The 17,397-nt window shown below is 52.0% G+C and overlaps 5 protein-coding genes across 5 annotated transcripts; 3 read left to right on the top strand and 2 right to left on the bottom strand.

The window, feature by feature from the left end:
* Positions 1-40: 40 nt before the first annotated feature.
* SAPIO_CDS6051 (uncharacterized protein) lies at positions 41-2,267 on the bottom strand (the record flags this gene model as incomplete). Its single annotated transcript, XM_016788247.1, has 3 exons — positions 41-1,652; positions 1,710-2,151; positions 2,219-2,267. 3 exons carry the CDS (start codon positions 2,265-2,267, stop codon positions 41-43), a joined length of 2,103 nt encoding a protein of 700 aa, XP_016642563.1.
* Positions 2,268-2,898: 631 nt separating this feature from the next.
* SAPIO_CDS6050 (uncharacterized protein) lies at positions 2,899-3,870 on the bottom strand (the record flags this gene model as incomplete). Its single annotated transcript, XM_016788246.1, has 2 exons — positions 2,899-3,768; positions 3,838-3,870. 2 exons carry the CDS (start codon positions 3,868-3,870, stop codon positions 2,899-2,901), a joined length of 903 nt encoding a protein of 300 aa, XP_016642562.1.
* Positions 3,871-9,967: 6,097 nt separating this feature from the next.
* Positions 9,968-10,533, top strand: SAPIO_CDS6049 (uncharacterized protein; the record flags this gene model as incomplete). Its single annotated transcript, XM_016788245.1, has 3 exons — positions 9,968-10,181; positions 10,253-10,312; positions 10,394-10,533. The coding sequence occupies 3 exons, from the start codon at positions 9,968-9,970 to the stop codon at positions 10,531-10,533; spliced, it is 414 nt and encodes a 137-aa protein (XP_016642561.1).
* Positions 10,534-11,653: 1,120 nt separating this feature from the next.
* Positions 11,654-12,691, top strand: SAPIO_CDS6048 (uncharacterized protein; the record flags this gene model as incomplete). Its single annotated transcript, XM_016788244.1, has 3 exons — positions 11,654-11,968; positions 12,023-12,086; positions 12,162-12,691. The coding sequence occupies 3 exons, from the start codon at positions 11,654-11,656 to the stop codon at positions 12,689-12,691; spliced, it is 909 nt and encodes a 302-aa protein (XP_016642560.1).
* A 1,627-nt stretch (positions 12,692-14,318) lies between these two features.
* SAPIO_CDS6047 (uncharacterized protein) lies at positions 14,319-16,686 on the top strand (the record flags this gene model as incomplete). Its single annotated transcript, XM_016788243.1, has 2 exons — positions 14,319-14,910; positions 15,044-16,686. 2 exons carry the CDS (start codon positions 14,319-14,321, stop codon positions 16,684-16,686), a joined length of 2,235 nt encoding a protein of 744 aa, XP_016642559.1.
* Between the last annotated feature and the right edge of the window lie 711 nt (positions 16,687-17,397).

The following is a 17,397-nucleotide window of genomic DNA, read 5'->3' as shown; positions in this document are numbered from 1 at the left end:
AGTTCATAATCTTTACAGTGCCTGATAACTTATCACAATTTCAAAGCATGGTGCTTCTCCTTCTCATCGACCGATCCTTAGTGGCAGCGACAGTAGAAGTACCCTCGTCACCATCCTCTTGCTTTATTCTTCCCAATTCTGCCCTCGACCGGCGGCTGCTGTGGATAGACGATCTCTTCCTCGAAACTTTGGTCGTCTCTTCTCTCTCGAGGCTGAGTTCTGTGTGGTCGGCCATCGATACTCGTCTCGTTGCTACCCCCACCTTGCGTGAAGTCGTCTCGCTAACGGCCGCACTCCCAGCACCTTTGTCGGGGGAATTGCTTGGGAACTCGTAGATATCCACGCTACTCTCCAGACTAGATGTCGAGCCAAGGGAAGTATCGAGGGTGTCGTCGGTGTCGTTACTGGAAGCGCCCATGGTGTCATTGAAGTTGGTACTATCCCTCGTTAAGATCGAGGACCGTCTCTTCCTGCGCTCCGTGACAACGCTACTGGGGAGAGTGTCATTAACAACCCCGTCTCCCTTCTGCGCAAGCGGGCTTGCGACCTGATCATTCCTCTCCGGTTCGGGCGCAGGCGTGCTCCTCTTCGACGACTCTCCCGCCGTCGACTCACGCTTCCCCTGACTTTCACTGGCGGCAATTTCCTCATCTAAGCTGCTCTGGCGTCGATATTTGCCCTCGCCTGCAACAGCATCAACCAGCTCCTTAGTCGGACGCCTCATCTTGTCTCGCAGATTAGGCTCGGCGTAGCTAATGGGCACCCGCGCTCGGCGACTAGGGCGTGAGGTCTCGCCTTTCCAGGAGATGTCGGCTGGAGGTGGCGTATCGTTTGATTCATTTTGGGATTTCGGCTGTGGGGAGGAGGGCGACAAAAGGTTCGCATCGAGGGGGGCGGCGAGCTTCTCCGGCTCAGTGGTGGGGCTAATGATGGCGGTCTCTACAGGAGCAAGTACAGGCTCCTCCTTTATCTTGATAATCTCCGTGTTCTTGGGCTTTGTTGACCGCCTTGGACCGTCCTCTTTATTAGCCTTGAGCTTTAACGGCTTGATTGGTTTTCCGTCTGGTTCAGCACCCTTCTTCCCCACCGCTTTCTTTGGTGAAGCAATATCCTCGTTAGTACTCTTGACGGCGAGAGGTCTCCTGGTCGGTGCAAGAACCGGCGTAGTCGCCGTCTCTCGGGACTCCCGTCTCATAGCCGCAAGCTCTTTGAGCGTCTTGCCGCCAGTCCTCTCTTTTGATATAGTGGATTTCCTCCTAGCCGCCGTAACTGGTTGAATCTGTGCATTTGTTGTGTTGATATTTTCTGGTTCCTCTCGAGCTCCTAATTTCCTCTTTGATCCGGCCTTAATGGGAGCGGGAGCCGGGGCACTCTGGACTTCGGGCTTCGAGAACGTGGGCACTGTGGTCGCAGCGGAAGGCGCTTCATCCGGCTCGCTCTTCTCTACCACATTAGTAGTTGGGACTGGCTCCTTTGTCTCCTCGCGCTCTGGTTCGGCTGTTTTCTTTGTCGTGGGCGGCTTCGTAGGCGACTCGGGGATACTCGAATAATCTTCATCGACGAATTGGGAAACAGGCGGAGGGCCGATATCAGAAGAACCAGACACGTCGGCCGCCTCTACCTCTGACCGAAGTGCCATGATTTCCTCGCTACTGTAAAATATCGTTAATATCATCAATATCAGCAAGTTATGAGAGGGGAAAGCATACTCCAACGTCTGCCTTGGGTATGTCCTATGTTCCCGAATTGGCGTCAGTCTGCCCTCCTCCCTGGCTCTCGCCTCCGCCTCCTTCGCCAAATCTCTCAGCGACTTCCTTGGGCTCCTCTTAGGCAGGCTCGTCCTCGGTTGCGTGGCCCGCCTTCCAACAGCATCCCGCCTCTTCGCCGGGGGCTCTAGTCCCAACCCGGCGAGTATGCTGCCCCATTCAACGAGCTGCTCCTCGAGTTTGGCCTTAATCTCGAGTGCATGGTCGGCTATCCTCTGGGCCTTGCTGTTTTCAACTTCTTTCTCGAGCTGGAGGATCTGGCCCCGGAGTTCGAGATTCTCCGAAAGCATACGGGCGCATTCGTTCTCGAGGTGGCGAATTTTGAGGGATTGGGTAGAGTTTACGCGGGCAAGGTCGCGGTTCTGGCGTAGAAGCTTTCTGCGGACTAGATTCCGAGGATAGGTGGTTAGCTTAGGAGTCGAAGACAATGGGAGAAAATGAGTGTTCCTTACGCGTCTCATAGCTATCCGCTGATTGTGGTGGATCGTTTAGCCTCGCCATTGTTCATAATCGCTGGCGGTCTCTAAAACACGCAGCGAGCGAAGGGTTACGGGAGGGAACAATTGCGTCGAGTATTAACCACGCGAAGGGGGTTTGGCGTTGGCCTCGTGTGAGTCGGTCCAAAAAAGAGGTGGAATCTCCTATTTCGTGGTGTCAAGCCATTGATGTTGCAAATCGAAAAACGCGGGAGAGAAAATGAGTGCAACTGCCACTTTGGCATATTTACAAATGGACAAAACAGGAATGGCGTTGGTTGTGTGGGGTTGCCCTGGTTGCTGTGGACACCGTCCAGTTTAGGGAGAATTGGACCCGCCTACTTCGTACACAACAGCCAGGTACAAAAGCAATGTACGTAATGCAAGAAAGATGAACTCGCACCCACTTTAACAAGCACGCGAGCAAACTTCCCACACATCAATGGTCGTTGAAATTCGTCAATTCACAATGATTGATCACTCTTTGACTTCGAAATTCGAGCTCGTCGTTACTTAAGACATTTGGATTTAGGGCGATACCACAGGACGTAATGGCAAGCACCCCTTTCGCTAGGACTAACAAAATACAGAGCAGGTCTTCAGCTCTCTGAAATCCTCATTGCATCTCGAGTCGTCGGTCCCCCCGCGGAAGACCATTATGCCTTCGCAATGCTATCTACAAGAGCTTGCAATTCGCCATCGCTCAACTCCTTAATTCCCAACAGCTCGTTGTCAAGCTTCTCGAAGTGAGACCCATATCCTTCACCCCAGATCGCTGCTTTGACATAAGGGTAAGCCCAGACAGCTGGGTTTGGATTCGGTTTCTTAAGCTCCTCGTTAGCGGCGGCAATTAGATTGGCGACAGGGACCTCTTCCACGGTCCAGCCATCAGGGCCAGCCGCTTTCTTGGCCTTCTCGAGCAGATCCTTGAGTGTGGTGGCCGTCTCCTGGACATAGACAGCTCTGTTCTTAGTCTCGTCGGGGTGCTTTAGAACTCCGGCGACGGCCTTGCCCACCCCGGAGAGGGTCGTGGCACTGAATACTCGATCGCCACCGTCAAGGAGCTGTGCACTCTTCCCCTTGACGTTAAGAACGAAGCCGACCTTAAGACCCCAGTCGAGGAACGGACCATTGATGATCAATGTGTAAGTGAGAGGTGTAGTCTTGGCCTTGTCCTCTAGTTCTTTTTGGATCGCAATCTTGGGCGCAAAAGTCGGTATCGTTCGGGTCTTCTCGTGTGGTGTATTCGAGCCAAATTCGGAAGGGATGAATCGCTTGACGCCAGCCTTGACGGCTGCTTCTACAAGGTTGTGCTGCTTGTCGAATACCCCGTTGCCCACGACGGAGACGACCGCATCCTGCCCTTGGAGAGCACTAGTAAGAGAGTCGACGGAATCAAGGTCGACGGGGATGGCCGTCACCGAGTCCGGGAAGGTGTGTGTGCTGCCCTGCCGAGTGAGGACCGTCACTTGGAATCCGGCTTTGAGTAGTTGTTCGAGGATGGAAGGTCCGAGGTTTCCAGTGGGCTAGTTTGCAGAGTTCCATGTCAGTTCGGAAACCTAGATCCGGGGTGGGGTAGCTCAGCGACTACTTACACCAACCAGAGCAACCTTGGTTATCTGGGTCATTGTGATCGAAGTGTGCGTTTATCTGGAGGTTTATAAGAGGGGTTTCAGGGACGGAAGTATAATAGAGCTGGTAAGGTTGTGGAAATAGAGGACTTGGTAGACAATGAATTGTTCAGAGGATCAATGGAGTGTCGCCGACTATCTAACCTCCAGGGGGGAGCTGCCGAACTATATATGCATTGTCCATCAGATGGATGATGCATCTACTTAGTGTAGCTTCCGGTCCGGAGCGACCTCAGCTCGCACTCGTTTCCAATTAATAATATGAGTGTGTAGCAACTGCCTCGAGTATCAAGCACGCAATACATGATGCCAGGTTCGTCACACTGTAGCTCAGCAGATATGATCCCGCACAGTCCCCGAGGACACATTCACCTCTGCATAGCCGGATTTTCCGCGTCACTTCGCCCACATCCAACTCCGCTTGCCAGGGACCCTTCCGGCCGATTCCAAAAATAAAAAGACGAAGCCAAAAAATATGAGAGACCAAAAAAAAGAACGACAAGAACAGGATTCGAACCTGTGCGGCCGAGGCCATGTGATTTCTAGTCACACCCATTAACCACTCTGGCATCTTGCCGTGGTGGAGAGCGTTCTGAAAGCGCATAAGTCTGGAGAGGGATATCGGCGGAGGAAGGACCAAAAAAAGAAAGCGACAAGAACAGGATTCGAACCTGTGCGGCCGAAGCCATGTGATTTCTAGTCACACCCATTAACCACTCTGGCATCTTGCCTTGGTGTTCGGGCTGCTAAATAATTACCCTTATCTAGGTAGCTCCGTCCCGAAGACTACTAGTCTGCATTAGTAACCACAACCATCCAATAAGGACTCGATCCGGTTCAGCCCCAACCCCGAAAAGGACAAATCCATGAGACTCTACGAAGTATCCCTGAGGGATTATGAAGAGATCAATGTAAGATTATTTTCTCGTCCTCACTAACTAAAGTGTACAACAGAACCGAGTATCAGCGACAGCTACTTTGCGCAGTAGAGTCAAACTGGTTAATTGTCATTCTCTGCACTTTCCTTGTTCTCCATATATTGCGTTATCAGTATGTCAATCACGTAGTCGACGCAAACAGTCGCGTCGTTTTTGGCTTATATTACCATATGTTCTAAATTCACATCTAATCTCGCATCATCGGGCACAGCGCGATAAGATCGAAATTCGGAGACTACCTCCTCCAATACCTGCCTGAATCCATCCGTCTCCAGATCCAGGATATCACACCACCCTCCGATGTCATCGATGTGCAATATTACTGGAGGACACGGCCCACCGGGATTCGTCTCGCCGTCGTACCCCAGGATTACTACTTCCCGTTAACCCCCCCCCCCGGCCTCCGCGGGGCCGGTTCTAGACCATAGTCTCCACTGGGATATATGGATATCGAGAGCCGGCAAAGGATGGTCGAGATCATAGTTATACATTGTATTTTGTCTATAGATCCAGCATCCGAAATCGGTCAACCAAATAACCCTCAGAACGTACATCCCATGAGTAGGTGGCGTGAACTAGTTCACCTTCCCAGCCTCCAGATTTGTAAGCCAGACTGTACTAGGAGCTGGATTGAGGAGGAAGTGGAGGCGATGTCAAGATGCAGAGCCACTAACTTCGCGATATCTACCTCTTCGTCTACCTGTCCTGGTTAGAATGCATATAATTAGGTCGCTATTGACTAACATCTTGGTAAGAAACCGTCGTATCTTGATAATCTTGTGTTACACTATTTGAAATCGCGGTTTTGATATACCTAAAAATGTGCGTCTCACCCCGCGCTCGATCAGAGGAATCATGAATCTCATTCCATCCTCCTGCGATTCCAGCCTCGATCCGAATCCGAATCCGAATCTGCGGGGCCGGCCCCTCCCCCACCGGGTCATGCCACTGTGTCGGCGGGATTTTCCCCACCCGCTGCTCCAGCAATCACCACAACCATTGCAAAACGGCAGATGGAACTTGAAGAGGACAGATTTGATAATGTGAGATCAGATGGTCCTAACCAGCAGCTTGGCTGCCAGGGAATTCAGTCTTCCTGTTGAGGAGCTGACATACTCCGTACAGCTCAGGGGAGTGCCGCAATTCCCCTGTCCCGAACGAGAACACCTCTAGGTCCACATTGCCAAGGGCCCGTTGGAACAAGTGGCCAATTCGGCCCTAGTGTTCATTTGATGTTTAGCGCTTCTTGTCCCTCCATATGAGGTCACCAGCAGAAAGCTCTCCACACGCTCACTTTACTCCTTGACCGAGAACAACCTTAGCCATGGATCCACAGGCCGAATGCACACCACCGATACTCGATCCAGGAGATAAAGGAAGCTCTCCAAGTAGACGGTATTATGTCACGAGACGGGCAAGGCCTACGATTATCGGTTTGCCATACCTGCATGGCACCATAGGTATACGGACTGCTTTCGGGAACCCAGGAAGTCCTTCACTCGTTGACCGTATGGATGGCCCCGAATATTAGAAAGAGAGAGCCCTGGGGAAGGTGACAATCGCCAAGAAGTTGAAGATACGCCACCTAGAAAATCAGGTCAGGCCGAAATATGACGAACTGGGAGTCACGGAGGAAGCGCAGGGAAAAGAGAGACAAGCGCCCACTCCGACCAGGAAGGAAGCCAAAGCCGAACGAGAACGGACCAGAAGGCTGGAAAAGGGGGGATTGTTTGCAAGAGAGGGACAGAGGCAGCCACCACACACGCTACATTCGAGATGCAAATGAAAGTAGAAAAGTAGGCAAGAGCTTCACCCCGAATAAAGGAAACAGAACAAAGACTATCGAGAGGATGTCTCCGGGAAGCGGAGCCAGAAGCCAGGTTTGCCAGGGCAAGGAACTATTACGAACGGCCCTTCAAATTTCACGTGTAAGTGGGAAACTGGCTCGTGATGGGGACAGCGAATCGAGGCTAGGGGTGGAAAAATTATGAACTATCTTGTCTATTTGGTAGGCTAGCCGCTCATCACTTTGGCTTTCGAGACAGATGTAGCGTCTGTCACAGGCCTGCTTCATCATATATATCTCGATTTACTTCGAAGGGGGTGTTCCTTCAAACCCGGGAGGTCTCTTTCCTACATATCTCCAATATATCTCTTCAAGCAGAACCAACTTCATCGCACCTCCAACCTGTTGTCTTTTCGAAGGGCCCTGTGGACCGATCTTCAAAATGGCTACTCAAACCCCTCTGGTAACTCTGGTGCTCCGTCCAAAACCTTTACCAGACTCCCAGGCAGTCATGCCGGACCCTGCTCCTGAGACGGCTCCTACTCAAACACCCATTCAAGACTCTACTCTACCCGGACTTCCGGTGGAATTGCTTCTCATAATCACCAGTAATCTTCCCCTACACATGGAATTCTATCTGTCCCAGACCTGTCGGCGGATTCACTGGGTCCTACATAGAGACTGGCCGAGCACTCTCCAGAAGTTGACTCGCCGTGAGAGAATGGAATTCTGGGCCGGATGTGCATACATCTTACCGGACTACTTTGCTTGTACGAGGTGTTGTAAGTTACACGCTATTGACCTAAGGGACACTCCAAAGCACGTTAAGCACGCACACCGGTCCTGTCCTGTCCGACACATCGCCTGCCATGTGGTTCGCCCCGGCTTCATCCTAACCCAGCGCCATGTCCACCTCGCCTTGAAATATCACCGTCTGGGAAACGTTCATAGCCAATATTTGAGGGATTTGATGGCCTACCATTCGGATGAGTACGGCAGACCACCATCCCTCGGAAACACTAACCCTCGTCGCTACTGGGGGAAAAGCCATCATCGGATGAAAATCGTGTCCGGCAGATTTCTCTTCGCTTCATATTGGACCTTTTCCGTCCCTTCGTCGTTTACTAACGCGGAATTTAACCTCCCCCTACCATCTCCGGAGTCGTTGGAAAGACTGTGTTGGCATCACTTCCTGCGAACCGCTCTTGCCGCGGCAAGGGAACTTCAGACAACTCTTATTAGAGGGAGTAATGAGACGGGTACAGATATGTTGGGGGGAGAAGGACGGGTTCGACGATTTTCTTGCGGGCGCTGTCGAACTGACATTGCTGTTCAGCTCACAGAGGGCAAATGGTCGTTTTGGGCATGGCGGGATTTGGGAACGGAAACCGGGACGGGCTATCCGAAATACAATAATGAATACGACGCCTGGCTGAGGTGGGGACAGGTGCACGCCGATCACTTGAGCCCGCCTGAGGTGCCTCATGTTCCTGGATCCATCGAGAGGCTGTTCTTCGAGGGCGTAGAGGGAGGTTGGAAAGAGTTTCGAAGGCTTCCCTGAATGGAATCAAGAGGTGAAGTGAAGCTGAAATACGAACAGCAGGAATACCAATGGGGAATCGCCCTAAGTTGCAATGAGAAGCAAGGAGATAGCGTACAGGCTTTCCGACGTTGTTTACCGTCTTTGTTAGTATGGAGGCGCGGGGGATCTGCTGGACTAGATGGATACTATCACTATATTGACAACATCTACGTAAAGTTGATTCAACCCCGCCAGTCATATCCATGCTGCGTAACTCCTTTCACTAGATGATGAGATTGTAAAAAAAATGTCGTATGCTTCTGTATACACGCACCGTCTAAAACCGAATCGCGTCTGGCGGCACTTAGACAACTTCCAACTGGTCTTTCCGGTTTGCCCTTCGCTTCTTCTGGGCCACACAACCATGATCGACAAGAGTAAGTAGAAGTGTGAAGAGTCGAAGTCCTCTATATAGCCGTCAGATAATGCCAAGTAACAATTCTTAGATCACAGGGTATTACTTACGCGAAGCACAGGCACAGAACTATGACCTTCATGCGAAAACTATCTCCGACAGCCCATGGGCTTCTCTTTGGGTCGGACTTGGTGTCTTGTAAAGCACCCTCCCTGCATACGAGAATGACAAGTACACCGCTCACCAACTCGTGGACGACGAGAGCTGGTGCGGGAGGTCGAGTCCATGATGGGACGAGGAGGCCGTATGTTTCCCAGCCATCGAAGATGATGGCTAGTAGTGCCTAAGGGTGTACCATATGAGCGGATATGTCACCAATGGGGAAGAGGGAGTGTGTAGCCTACCGCTATAAGTGGAACGCCATACATGAGGCCTGGGAAAGTTGCCTTATGTTCGGTCCGGGCTAGGTGGATCCATGCTGCCACGATCACCAGGCTGTAGAGAATTGCTAGTATTCGTACTATGAGAAGGAAGCACTCCCAATTTTTCAGTCGGGCCATGTCGAGAACAACTTAGAGAAAGGGGGAGAGGGTGAAGATGGACCACCAGCGCGGCCATGTTAGACCAGACCGCGTTATCCTGCGCTCTTTTGTATTTCATCGTCATTTGCTATTTTAATCTACCAGTCGTTCGACTCTTCTCCCAGAAATCCTGGGCCACCACGTTTCTCACTGCCCGACGATGCCAACCGGGTATAATAACGCTGTGCCACCAGCGGTCAGCTTTATGTCCTGGAATGCAATCCTTCCTCTGGGGCTGTGCCCACGCGACCGATGACTGTCGGTGAGATTTTCGTTAAGCTGCGGCCGCCAACTATTTACAAGAAGAAAAGAAGAAGGAAATTTATTGATCAAATGCATGCCTGAATCAGGGATGACGTAGTGATCCTGTGAATCAGATATTATTGCCTTCCCTATCAAGTCAGTAGCAAAACACGGATCCTCAACAGAGATTTGAGATGTCTAGGATGAGCTGTTTATTGTGGACTTTGGTCATCAAGGACCCGCATCAGGTATTGATACTTGAACTAGCACACGACAAGCCATCTTTCCGCCAATTCTAGCCACTTTCTTGCTCCAGGAGCTCAGTCCAGCGGTTAATGGGTGGATGAGGACACAACAGCGGGGCGGAGCCGTGATGGTTGGAGGATGAGATCAGTTGAGCCTGCAACGTGGGCCCTGTAAGCCGCTGGACTACACGTGACTGTGGGGGTCATTTTCAGGTTGACAACGCATTGGCATTCACCAAGTTTTCCCTGACCAGCCCGAAATACAGAACCCCACCAAACCGACGAGGCAACAAGAAAACAAGTAAGACCAGTGTCGGTTTTGAAAGACTGCCAGACCTCGACTCCAACATCCCTGTCTGCGACCATGTCAATCCCACCGCGATCCTTTCCTTCCCACCTCCGAGGCTCCTCCATCTCAGGAAGTGGCGCAGGACCGTCGCCTGCGCTCGTGGCGCGCATCGAGGAGAAGAAGGCGGAGCTCGAGAACCTGAAGCAATTGCGCGATCTCAGTGCGGCAGTCGCGGGACAGATGGAGGCACTTGAACAAAAACTTTCGACGCTTTCGGATGGGACTGAAGGTTCGAAGAGCCCGGCCCTTGTGTGTTTTGTTCGTGCGAGGAGATATAATCAGACGACTAACAGATTACAGCTATTGCCACTGTTATGAGTAACTGGCATAACGTGCTGCGCGCAATTAACATGGCATCGAGTAAGTTTATGGTTTATTTGCGGGCGTTTGTTTACTTTTACAACGGAGGGACGGTGTTAACGCGATATACAGCAAAACTAGCGAAACCGTCCGGCGATGGCGATACGCCCCAGCTACCGCAAACCCTCGTCCGAATCCCCACCGAACATGCGCCCGCGTTACAAGCCCAGGCGGACGCAGCCGCAGAGGCAGAGGCGGAACAGAAGCAGGAAACGCCTTGAGGTTATTCGGCGGAGTTCGCAAGTATAATATTGGTCGTTACAGGTGAAGAAAGCCGAATCTTCCAAGTCTCCACCACCTCCAAGCAGAGAGAGATGGCTCTTGACGTCGCATGCCAGGACTTCCTGTCGCTCCTCGTTCAATACACCGAGAAGCACAGAGGAGGTATCCACGGAACATTCCGGCCCTGCCTCACAGCTGCCACATCGTACCCAGTTCTGTCAACGGGGCGTATGTAGGATATCACGGCGAGGAGCGATCCTAAGAGACGGTGGGGTCGTTGTCCACGGGTTACAAATGATTGGCGAGCGTGGAAGAAATGAAATAATCAGTTACGAAGGATATTTCATATAAATGGGATGGGCAACTTAAGCCTACTTCGCCCAACAAGATAGAAGGCGGATATTCTTGGGATTCTTGGGGGAGATGAGGATGGAATAAGGAAAGGAAGCTTTATCGTCACCTCACGCCTTCACGAACCGTCTTTGAGCCCAGAATAGAGGGCGAGGATTTTCAAACACCTGGGAGCGGAGACAATTGGCGTCATTTACCAGTGGATCAGAGCTTGAACTAGCTCAGTCCAGGACCCTGGGTTCGAATTGTGCAGCGGACTTGAACCAACTAATTTACTTCTGTCTGCTTTTCTTCCCTTTCCCACCTCTTCCTGCGTTTTTACTCCCCTTAATCGTAAGTGATCTATGCTAGATTTTTCAACCATTGCTCTTGGGTTCCTGTCGAGTGAATCCCAGTTCAACCTCAAATCACATTTAGCTCTGGAGCCCGAGAATCACGGACGTGATTATGTGATCCTCGGTGATCCTCGGTGATCCTCGGTGATCCTCGATAACGACAATGGAGCGTTGAGGCATTGACAGGAAGCCTGAGCTCTCTTAACACAAAGGCTCACTCGCCGTAAGACAAACGAGTGCTGAGAGCTACAGAACCGGCCCACGCCTTGTTACAGTTCAGCTTGGGATGAAATGGATTGATGTCTTCTCTTAGACTACGATATTGGAAGAATCAGTTTAAAGGGGAACCCACCCTTTTCCTTCCGCCAACAACCTGATGTCTGATCCCGCTGAACCTGTTGTCGACACCGGCCCTAGCTCATTCGCCCAAAAAATGGCGCGATTGAAAGCAGGCGAGAACTCGGCGGGCTTGGAGAAGAGTCTGTTGTCCGTTTTCGAAGCCGCGCTCCTCCCGTTAGGCCCCATCGACGAGGGCCGAAGGACGCCGGAAGCCGCCGCTGCCCAAATCGATCAGCTTTGCCCGTCGCTCGAGGCGCCTGAGGCCCTGGAACTTTTCATCTGGACGCTTTGGGAGCTCTCGCTTACCGTGGTTCGTGCGGCGCCCTACGACGACCCCGCACTCGAGAGAATGGTGGCCATCCTTGAGAGTTTACGCCTCCGCGCAAGAGGGACTGTCTCGCTGTGGGGTGTATGGTTTCTTCTTTCTATCCTGAACACACGGTCGAAACTGACAGTTGGCTAGATGGAGTACCGCCTCTGGAGAGACCTTCCCCTCTTGGACGCATGTATCCGCGAAGCGTGGGTTGGTAAGTCGGAATCTCTTCATTGTCTCGATGCATTTTCTCTTTTCCCTTTTCTAATTTTCTGTTCGTCTCGACTAGATCCGGTGCAGGTGGTCGAAGACCTCGATGACGAGGTCCCGAACGCCGACATATGGGCTGAATGGATCAGTCTCAACGCCTTCACCGCTCGTCTCATGAATAATGGAGTTGTCCGATGGACGGTCTTAGCAGTCATAGAGATCGGGGCTGCTCTGGAGCACGATATCGTCGACACCTATGTCCGAGACTCTCGATTGGTCGTTGTCCAGCAGTGGATCATGCTCTCGGGCAAAGAGATCTTCAAGGATGCTTTTCAAGCGAACAAGCTCGACGAAACAGAAATTCGCGCGACAAACCCGGGGCCCCTTTATACTGGTCCGCCCGGTTTGGTGATGCAGAGATGGCGATTCTGGATGAAGCGTCTCGAAGAGCTGGGGGAGGGCGCAAAAGGCAAGGTTGGCCTACAGGCAAGGGACGCTGCTGCTCACATGAAAGACATTACGGAGAAGGATGGAAGAGCCATCGCTCGCCGTCTGGGCGACATTGAGGAACCACAGGCGGAGGCGGAGACGGAGACCAAGCAAGCTTGAAAAGACCCAGCGTGTTGAGTTTAAAGCCAGGCTTCAGATTTAGGCCCCCAACCCTGAACCCGAGACGAGGATAGAAGAGAAACCGGTATAACCAATGCGGAGACAAAGCTGGGATATTAAGAGACTGGGACTAAGTTTTTTTTTTTTTTTTTTTTTTCCGGTCATACAGATCTAAAACTATTCCCTTGCCAAGTGTTGACTTTTATTCAGTTTGAGAAACATGCAGTGTTTATACTGGTTGAGCCGTTCCCACTTGGCCTAAACCAATCTTGATTGTAAATATGGGTCCAAGGAGATGTGGCAGGAGGGGTTTTTGGGGGAAGAAGCTTCCTGCTACGCTTGAGGTGGGGTGGGTCCTAATTGACATTTGATGCAGGAGCGACGCGACGCGTGTATTAGTCATTTGACCAGGAACGACCCTGTTCAATCCGCGACACACCATCGAGATGAGGGAGGAACTACGGGGATGCAAATGTGACTGTGATGTTTTCCAGAAGGTTCAATGTTGCAGTTCGAGTTTTTGTGCTCATCTTGTGCGCGAGCCCTTCCGCTTTGGATTCTGATGTTGAGTCATTGACAGCAACGGAAAGCTTGTGATGATGTCGATGATGTTCGAGTCTTGCCGATGTACACGGCAAACTGCTCGAATGCAAGTCGGTTGCTATGTCCAACCACGATCGTGTCATGTCGTGTCCTTCTGTGTATTGTTTTGTTTTATGCGACTTCTTCGGTCGCTTCCCCTCCTTCCATCCCTCCTCCCATAACACAGGTACTTGTATCACGTATGGGCTCCGCACTTGACATATTGACTTATGAACGCTTGCTCCGTCCTTCCATTTTCATGCCCTCCTCTTCTATCCTTTCATTCCTCCAGGTTTCCCCGAGAAGACTGGATCTTGTTTTTTTTTCCTCTTTTCTTTCCCCTCTTCTCTTTTTTTGAAGCAGACCTCGAAGTAAAATTTGATTATTCCTCATCGCATTACTTCGTATCTCCATTGCAACTTGTCCAATTCAAAGCATCGCATTGTGGCCAGCATAATTGATCATCATTCCGGCAACATCAGTCTTTTCTCAGATCCGCATCTGTTTCTTTTCTCTGGATTCCGTTCTCCATCCATTTCGGGAAACCCTGAAAATCTCCGTCTAGGATCACTGAACCCCTCCCTCTCAATATCCGTCACCCGATAGGCCGGGTTGACCCTTGAGAATTCTTCTCGATTCCATTGCTCTGGACGGAGCTCCAGGTGATCAAACGTGCCAGTGTCCGTGTAAATCATCTCCCTTGATTTCGAGCTCGCCCCGCCGCGTCTTGTGCCTGCATCCCTGCAATACCCTTGAAATTATACCAAAAAGAGGAGGTTCCCTGTCCTTTAACCCCCTGTTTTGACCAGTGGACCGCGTCCGGGGTGCTTAAGTCACTCTGCTATCATCAAATTCTGCTCGAGACCGTTTTGCTCTGTCTCCTGGGGTCTCCTGGACTGACCCGCCGTTAGACCGGATCGAGAAGGGGAGTGGAGGAATCATTGGCTCGTCCCAACTCTCCCTGGACTGGGACCAGATTATACATTGCATGCACACTTATCGCTGCGGACCATTTATTCTCACGCCCCCCGAAACATAAATCAAGATGAACTCTCTTATGACTTTGACACCTCGTCCTGATACCACCGATCATCCGAGTTCCTTCACAATCCTTGAGGACAATCGCATTGCGCTTGACGGTCTCACCGAAAGCGATACCGACTCGTCTGCGGCTTCGACCCCGGATCGGAACCCGGCTGGCCTAGCCCATATTCGCGCCCTGCAGGAGACGTGCGTCAACGTTATCCAGAGCCACAAGAGCACCAACATTCCTGCCGACTACCAAACGTCACTCCCCGAGTCGTCTCCCACTTCTCTCACGGTCAGCTTTGGAAAGCTTCGCATCGCGAGCTTTGGGACACCCAAGGAACACTGCGCCCCTAGCGCCGACGCCGATAAACCCCACGACATCTGGTCCCCTTTGTCAGCCAGGAGACTCCCACCACGTCCAGCCATCGGCCTTGAAACTTTCGATCCCCCGAGAGAGGAGCAGTGCGAGATTGCTGTGGTTAGCCCCTACCCGAACGCAGCTGGAATTGACTCTCCTACTACTTTTGCCGAGCCACTTCAGCCAATTGTAGAGGAGATTCCGCTTGGCGAGAAGAAGCAGCCAAGCAAGACCGTTGCTGGTTTCCAAGGTTAGTAAGACATTGGTTTAGACCTCAATTTTCTCTGTTCAACAACTGTAGTCAATCTACTTCTTTCTCCCTCTCTTCTTCTTCTTTTTGCAATGCCATCTGCCATGAGACTAATGCATGTCTGGTCTCCCAGATCACCCATTGATGCAACTGCCGGCTTGTCTTCCTGGCATCGAGGACCAAGTCGCCAAACTTCAGGCAGGTCAGTACGAGTACAGCATCTCGTATCCGCCGACGTTGCAGCCCGATCGCAATATTGACGCCGACGAGAACGAGAGCCCTCCTCGCTCGGGCGACAAGAAGATTGCCTACGGCTGCAACCCCGCGCGACGAAATGCAGTGTCCAAGGCCGCTCTCCGCAAAGGAATTCACATGACTAACACCATTACTATGATAGCTTCCCCGTTAGAGCATGAAGTGCTGATCCGAGAGGAGCCCAAGGTCTTGATCGATCAGCTAAAGGACACTGTGACTGAGGTTGCGCAAGTCCAGGCTCCCCCTTCGCCATTACAATCAAGCGGCGCAAGCCCAAGCGTAAAAACGATGCACTCACCAGCATCCGTAAATGGATTTTCCAAGTCGGTGACTCCGAGCCCGGTGGCTCCGAGGATTCTCAACATTGAGGATTCGTTGGAAGCACTTGATCGCCTCGAGGAAGAGCTGGAGGCCGTGAATGCTGTGACGCACCTCGGACGAGTTCACTCCCCTGAAATCCCCCCACTTGGCCGAAGCCCAAATCGCGCATCGCTGAAGCCTCCACAACCGGCGCCCCGAACCCCAGCGCCAGCGGTCAAGCGGCCTCGCAGCAGCCTTTATGCCGCAACCGTTCGAGTCAAGTCTACCAGTTCCCCCAAAACGGGATCGGGCCGGTCGAGATCAATGTCACTGGGTGCCGAAGATCATGAGAGTCCAAAGCTCGCAACAGCGGGCGCCCCTTCAAATTCACCAGCAAGGAAACCGATTCCTCGGCCTGCCAGTCTTGCGCCTCCTAAGCCATTGGTCAAGTCGAACAGGCCGCGCACCGTTCCAACGTTTGAGCTGCCCGGAGAAGCTGTCGCTAGGCGACTGAAGGAACAGAAAGAAGCCCGCCTCTCGATGCAGGTCGATGTTGGGAAGTCGCCCCAGGTTGCACGAACTTCTACACCACAACGCTCTAGATCCACGCGGGTTCTTCCTCGGCCCACGTTCGAGTTGCCTGGAGAGGCAATCTCCCGCCGCAAGAAGGAACAGCGGGAGGCTAAGCTCCGAGCGCAAGAGGAAGAAGAGCGGAAGCGGCGCGAATTCAAGGCGCGTCCTATCAAGGCAAGCCTCGGACAGCCAAGCACGGCGCCTCGTGAGACTATTGCTAGCCGCGCCCGACAGGCTAAGGTGGCGCAGGAGGAGAACGCTGGGACTACAGGCGCCAGCCTGAAGCGGCTCTCACTCGCCACGGCTCCCTCATCTCTCACGGGATCGCCGCAGTCTCGTGGACGGACCACTGCCACATCACCTTCCCAGGTGAGCCGTGCGACATCGGTTTCCGCTGGCAGCGTCAGCGGAAGTGGTAAGAGAAGCACTATCTCTGCCGAAGACGCGGTGCAACAAAAACTTCGTGGAAAGGAGATTCTCGCGCGGGACAACCGGTTCGCCAATGACCGGGACCGGGAGCGGGCCGAGAGGGAGATGTTGGCGAAGTTGGCGCGAGAGCAAGCTGCGGAGCGTTCACGACAGCTGAGTCGTGAATGGGCCGAGAAGCAACGACGGAAAGCAGCCGCTGCAACCGCCGCACCCCGATAACGATTGAGTTATTCTGACGGAAATTATATCAAAGACACCAGACTCAGATGTCGCCAAGCGTGCCCCCTTCACCCGAGAGTCTCTGAACTACGATTGCGTCAGATAGAGGCTCGTTATGACTGCGCCATTCCGTCACGACATTGTCTTCTTATACATCATTGCGAAGGAGTTTATTGTTGCTGCATTGGTTTACGAAGACGAAAGAGGGGAGAAAAACAAAACGAAGAAAAAAAAAAGAAAAGAAAATTACAGTCCTGATTTGATTTTCCTGGTTTATCATTTATTATCGTTTGCACGAGGAGTATAGGAAAGCAACCAAGGGAAGGAAAACAGGATAGGCGGTTGCATGGCGTTTGTATCGATTTGTATTCTTCTAGTGTATCGATTTGTGAGTTAAGGGGGTTCTTTTCTGGCTCTCGACAAGACTCGTGGTTTCAACTGTGCAGTATTGTTTATTGTTTACTCAATTCAATGTTGTGAGAGTGAAGGAGGTGGTTCGTGGCTGTATGCTACTACTAGTAGATAGCCTCGGCAGCAGAAGTCATTATGCATTAGCATTTTACATTCACATCCGATTCTATCTTGGTTGCCCCCAGTTTGACGAGCAGGAGTGCAGTGAGTGCTGAGATCTGCCGGCCTGGGGAGGCGCTTGCGTGTGCGGGGTTCCGGGTCGGAGCTGTGTGGCACATGAATTGATGCGAGCAGGTAAAC

The sequence above is a fragment of the Scedosporium apiospermum genome (genome assembly GCF_000732125.1).
Source record: "Scedosporium apiospermum strain IHEM 14462 chromosome Unknown SEQ_SAPIO_0099, whole genome shotgun sequence".
In the NCBI taxonomy this organism is placed as follows: domain Eukaryota; kingdom Fungi; phylum Ascomycota; class Sordariomycetes; order Microascales; family Microascaceae; genus Scedosporium; species Scedosporium apiospermum.
This window is presented reverse-complemented; position numbering and strand designations above follow the sequence as displayed.